The sequence below is a fragment of the Otolemur garnettii genome, unplaced genomic scaffold (genome assembly GCF_000181295.1).
Source record: "Otolemur garnettii isolate 467f Iridium unplaced genomic scaffold, OtoGar3 scaffold00104, whole genome shotgun sequence".
In the NCBI taxonomy this organism is placed as follows: Eukaryota; Metazoa; Chordata; class Mammalia; order Primates; family Galagidae; genus Otolemur; species Otolemur garnettii.
Window position 1 is genome coordinate 2,722,626 of NW_003852499.1, and position 6,160 is coordinate 2,728,785.

At 42.0% G+C, this 6,160-nt stretch overlaps 1 protein-coding gene across 1 annotated transcript in view; it reads left to right on the plus strand.

Moving 5' to 3' along the window:
- VWF (von Willebrand factor) overlaps positions 1-6,160 on the plus strand; it is a 147,272-nt gene that overhangs the window by 95,619 nt on the left and 45,493 nt on the right. Inside the window, exons 33-34 of the mRNA XM_003796416.3 lie at positions 331-374; positions 668-845. Of these exons, the coding sequence (XP_003796464.1) occupies positions 331-374; positions 668-845 (222 nt within the window). The remainder of the gene's footprint in view (positions 1-330; positions 375-667; positions 846-6,160) is intronic.

Consider the following 6,160-nt stretch of genomic DNA (forward strand, 5'->3'; position numbering starts at 1 on the left):
TCTTGCTTCCTCTTCCCATTCTCCTCATCCCTGCTGGTGATCTACAGGTGAAAGGCGATCGTGCTGGAGATGGCTTCAGAGCTGCGCTTAGTGCCATGTTATCGCTGTTGTTATCGTCATAATTACTGATAACCACGAAGCGTGTCTAAAGAGTCCCTGGATGACCTCTTCTTAACCCGGTGTCCCCACTGTGAAACTCATTCAGATTCTTTTCATAGTTGAGTTGACTTTGAAGACTAGCAAAGGTTGTCTAGGCAGACATTGTGAACTATTTAGAATTTCTGGATGATATGTAGGTGGGAACTGAGGTCTTACTTGTGTCTGTTTCAGGGTTTGTAAGAATTTGCATCGATGAGGATGGGAATGAAAAGAGGGTAAGTTCCTATCTGTTGACTTTGTAAAGATGAGAAATGTAGGTTTGGGGCCCTTTTCCCACTGCTAATTTTTCCTCCTTTGGTCTTAGTCCCTTTGTCCCTCTTACCGTTACCCTGTTTTTGTGGACCCATCTATACCCCGTGTCCTGTCTCCTGTACCAGAGGGCTCTTGTAATAGGTCTCCTTGCCACACAGGCCAGCATCCAGTTCCAGTGGTCAGTGCCCAGTAGATGGGCTCAGAGTTGGAGCACCTCATCCTACTCCCTGACCAAATGTGGTGTTTTCTTCTGTAGCCTGGGGACGTCTGGACCCTGCCAGATCAGTGCCACACAGTGACTTGCCTGCCGGATGGCCAGACCTTGCTAAAGAGTCATCGGGTCAACTGTGACCGAGGGCCAAAGCCTTCATGTCCCAACAGCCAGTCTCCTGTTCGAGTGGAAGAGACATGTGGTTGCCGCTGGAGCTGCCCCTGTGAGTCCTTTGCTTCAGTAGGCTGGACAGTGTCAAAGGGCAGCGCATTAGCTTGGCTGTGCAGAGAGGCAGAGCAGAAGCCAAGCAGCCTAGAGCACCTTTCCCTGCTCACCACGTGCACAGGGCTACCTGCACCATGTGCCCTCCCTCATGTGTTCCCTGGACATGTTTCCAGCCAGTCTTAGGGATCACTGCTCTCTTCCTCTGTCTTTGGAAGGCACTTTCCCAGATTGTACATAACCAGAAGGAAGAATTGCTTTCCTGAAGTCAGTGCTCAGCTTAGCCTTTGGCAAGTCAGCCTTTCGGGATCTGTGTATTTGGGGTATAACGGTGAAATCCAGGAGTGAGTGGCCTGGTTGAAAAGGAGGACATATTTGAGTCCATCTCATGTAAACACATGGAGATGTTCCTCTGTGGGGATGGGGTAGGCCTCTGCCTTATGTTGGGACACATGACACATAACCACGTGTGCTGGTGTCTGTCTTGACCCTTACTCAGTAGTGGGTTAGAACCATAACACTGGACAGACATAGCTTATGGGCTTTATATCTCACTCTTACTAGATGAAAACTATCAGACCTCATGTTATTTCTCTTTATTTCCAAAAAATTAAACGGTCACTTTAAATTGTAAACTGAGCCTCAGTTGGTAATGGATGCCCTCTCCTGTGTAGTAATCAAAACTTTGAACTTGATCAGAGTTAAAATACTTCCCCAGTTCTAGTCTGGGCATCCTGTCTCTGGGAGAGGGAATGTGGTCAGCCCTTCTCCTGGCTTGGAGCATGCAGAGGGGGGAATTGAATAGTGGACTAGTGGACCTGAAGGTTCCACGTGGGCCACGTGGTTGTGCAAGGGCTCTGCACCCTCTGGCCTGGCAGGTGTTTTGCTCTCTCTCTTTTTTTCTCTCTCTCTCTCTCTTGCTGAAGCTCTCAAGGATTTCTTACGAGGCTTCCTTGCTGTCTTCCTCTAGTACTCAATCCTATGGTGTGGGCAGTAGCCTATATATCCTGTGCCTGGCTGCTGCTGCTCCCACTTAAGCTGCTGGTCTTTTTGCGTTCAATCCCTCATAGACTCTCTTTTTTGGGGTCCTCTGTCTGTCTATGAGAGCAGAAGTTCTCATAGACAGAATCACTTTTAAAACAAAGCCAGGCCGTCCTTCCTTCTTAGGTCCTATATATGGTCCCTGTGATTAATGCACCTTTGTCCTACTATTGGAGGGGAGTGTACCTATTTCCCCAAAGAGCAGCAAGTCTCTCTCCTGTTGCCTGGTCCTCCTGGCCAATAGCCACATCTTGCCTCTTATAGATTGTTAAGACACGTGTGAGGCCCTGGTTCAGTGCCTGCATAACTGCGTGGGGCACAAATCCGTCTTTTGGAGTGGACTTCTGAAAGTCTTACTCTGTGGGCTTGGGCCTCCCACACATCCCCCTGGGACCAGGTGAGGATGTGGGGTTCACAGCACAGTAGTTATTCTAAACAAATCTCTTTTTAGAGTCAATTCATCAACACCCCTCTTGAGTCTTTTTGTTCCCTTAAAATGAGGCCTTCAGTAGTAAAACTAGATTTTTGGATTCTTTTTTTGGAAAAAAAATTTTAAATTAAAAATATGTTGAAAGTTTTTATCTTGAATAATTTCAGACTCAAAAATCGCAAATAGTACAAGGACATGCTATATAACCTTGAAAGTTTTTATCTTGAATAATTTCAGACTCAAAAATCGCAAATAGTACAAGGACATGCTATATAACCTTGAAAGTTTTTATCTTGAATAATTTCAGACTCAAAAATTGCAAATAGTACAAGGATGTGCTATATAACCTTCACCCAGATTGCTATATAACCACAGTATAATGATCAAAATCAGAAATTAAAATCTATAAAATACTGTTATCTTATTCAGATTTTGCCAGTTGTGGTACCAACGTCCTTTCTTTTGATGTAGGATTCAATCCAGAATCACATTTAGTTGTTATGTCTCTTTAATCTCCTGAAATCCAGAAAAATAGCTTAGTCTTTTTTTGATTTTTTATGACTTAGACAATTTTGAGGACTACCAGCCAGTAATTTGGTAGAACATCCTTTAACTTGGGTTAAATTCAAATTATTGCTTTTGTCAAGAATACCACAGAAGACGCACTGTGCTTGCAGCAAGAATCACGTGATACTAATTTGCCCCGCATTAAGTTTGATCACTGGTTTATGTGGTGCTCACTGGGTTTTTCCACTATAAAGTTACAATTTTCTTCTTTGCAGCATTTAATAACTACCATGTGCAGAGATACTGCAAAGCTATAGAAACATACTTTCATCCACTAAGTTTATCATTCATTGATGATCCTTGGCTGAAACAATTTATACTGTGCTGTTTGCCAAATAGGAATTTTCAATTTGTATTATCCCCTCCAAAGTTATTAGTTGGAATTCTGTTCGAAGGAAGAGCTTTTCCTTCTTTTCATTTGTTAATTTACTTAATTATATGTATCAACATGAACTTACGGATTCTTATTTCAATCTGTGCGGTGTAATCAATTATAGCATTGTTTTTTTTTGTTAAAATGACCCCAGATTTGGTCACTGATAGTCCCTTCGATTTGGTTCTTGTGCCCTTTCACCATATCCACACCCCTTCCTTTCTCAGACAGTAAAAAGCTTGGCTCTCATCCACAATATGCTATTTATGTATTTGCTTAATCCCAGAATAAACATAAAGTAGTTTCAGAATTGCTAACCTATACCTTTATAAAAAACAGATCTAATACCAGAGTATCTGGGGACGATTCTTTTTGTCTTTAGTCTTAGAGTAAAATTTTGTGTCCCAAAATTATTTAGGTGAGTTCCTCCCACCCTTCAATGTCGTCATGCTTTTCATTACTGTCAGTTTAATGGGTACAACGTAAGTGTATAAGGCACAGCTCCCGGGTGCGGGACACACCTACAACAGGGACTTGACCTAACAAATGCAAACATTGTAACCTAATTGTTTGTATTCTCATATTAATCTGAAATTAAAAAAATAGAGTCTCCTATAGACACTATATAGGTGGATTTTGTTTTATTTTATTTTTAGAAATCTATTCAGCCATTCAATATCCTTTGACTGGCTGATAGGGAGGACTTAGTTAATTGTTTTGTTAAATATTTTGTGTCTTACAGCTTTTTTGCCCCCTTTTCTTCTCTTGCTGTCCTTTGTGTTTCATTGACTTACTTTTTGGTAATGACATGCTTCCATTCCTTCCTCATTTTCTTTTGTCTATCTTCTATAGGAATTTTCTTTGCAGTTACCATGAAGCTTACACAGAACATCCTGAAGTCATCACTGTGTATTTGAAGCCAATAACAACTTCCACTGCACCCAAAAACTCTCCTCTTTTTCTCCCTCTTGCCTATTTTGTTATTGAGTCACAAATTGCATTTTTATTTATTTATTTATTTATTTATTTATTTTTTTGCAGTTTTTGGCCGGGGACTGGGTTTGAACCCACCACCTCCCATATATGGGGCTGGTACCCTACTCCTTTGAGCCACAGGTGCTGCCCTATTTATTTAGTTTTTGAGACAGAGTTTCAACATGTCAGCTTTGGTAGCATGCCGTTGGGTCACAGCTTACAGCAACCTCAAACTCCTGGGTTTAAGCCTCTCAAGTAGCTGGGACTACAGGTGCCTGCCACAATGCCCGGCTATTTTTTTCATTGTTGTTGTTGTTTGTTTAGCAGGCCCAGGCTGGGTTTGAACCTGCCAGCCGCAGTGTATGTGGCCGGTGCCCTAACCACTGAGCTACGGGCACCAAGCCAAATTGCATTTTTTAAATAATGTGCATTCACTGGCAGATTTTTATAGTGATAGTTATTTTTTTTTTTTTTTTTGAGACAGAGCCTCAAGCTGTCCCCCTGGGTAGAGTGCCCTGGCATCTCGGCTCACAGCAATCTCCCACTCCTGGGCTCAAGCGAGTCTCCTGCCTCAGCCTCCCAAGTAGCTGGGACCACAGGCGCCCACCACAATGCCCGGCTATTTTTTGGTTGCAGCCATTATTGTTGTTTGGTGGGCCCAGGCCGGATTCGAACCCGCCACCTTGGGTGTACGTGGCTGGCGCCTTAGCCACTTGAGCCACAGGCGCTGAGCCAGTGATAGTTATTTTTATAATTTTGTCTTAGGTTCTACTGTGTATGCTAGAGTTCAAAATGATTTCTTTAAATTTGCAATAAACTATACATAAGATTTACCATTTTTAACCATTTTTTACGTGTACACTCCAGTCACATCCACATTATTATGTGATTGTCACCACTACTCATCTTCAGAACTTTCTTCATCTTGCACAGCCGAACCTCTATATCCATGAAACAGTAACACTCGTTCCCCTCTCCTGCCAGTCCCTGGAAACCGCCTTTGCTTTTTGTCTCTATGAATCTGACCCTGGCCAGTGCCTCATGTGAGCAGAGTCACCCAGTAATTTCCCACCTGTGACTGACTGACTTCACGCAGCATAATTTCTTCAAGGTTCAGCCAGGTGGTCTTCCTTTGTGTTCAGTGGAATTATTTTCTTTTGTAGGTGGTGGAACATTTTAGTTCCCTTTTCATTCCTTTTGTGTCTATTCTCCAGCCATTTTCTTTGGGGTTACTGTGGGGATCCCATTCCATAGTCTAAAGTTAGAACACTCTGAATTTACACCAGCTTAACTCCAGGAACATACGAAACGCCGTGCCTGTGGCGCTTCATCCTCATGTCCAGACAGTTACTGATATCACAGAATTACATCTTTGTATGTCGCATGCTCAAAAACATAGACTAATATTTTAAAAAATGCATTAGTTTCTTAAGTCATGTAGATAACAAAAATTTAAAGTTGCAAACTCAGATACTTATAATGATACCAGAATTTCTCTTCATTTTCTCTCTCTTTATTGATATCTCCATTTTGTTGGTACATCATTTTTAAAACATTTCTTTTAGCTCTTGGAAAAGCTTTAAGGTTGTTTTAAAGTCTTCCTTTCCTACGTGTACCATCTGGCCTTCCTCGGAGGTAGTTTCTGTTGCTTCGCAGCATCAGACAAATTCTGCCAGTGCGATTCTCGTCCAGGTGGGAGACAGATTCCTGGGGATACCAGAGCCTCCATCTTCCCTCTGGCTCCTCACTTGCAGTTTTTTTTTCCTTGTTCTGTTTTTATCTGGTTTAAGATATCAATTTCACAGCTTGTTTCATCAAAAGCTTTTAGACATTTTCTCTTATTTTTAATAATCTGGAACAATTTATAGTGTTGGGACTATCAAGGCTTGGAAACTTTAGTGAAATTTCCATCTGGGCTTGGTGGTGTTTT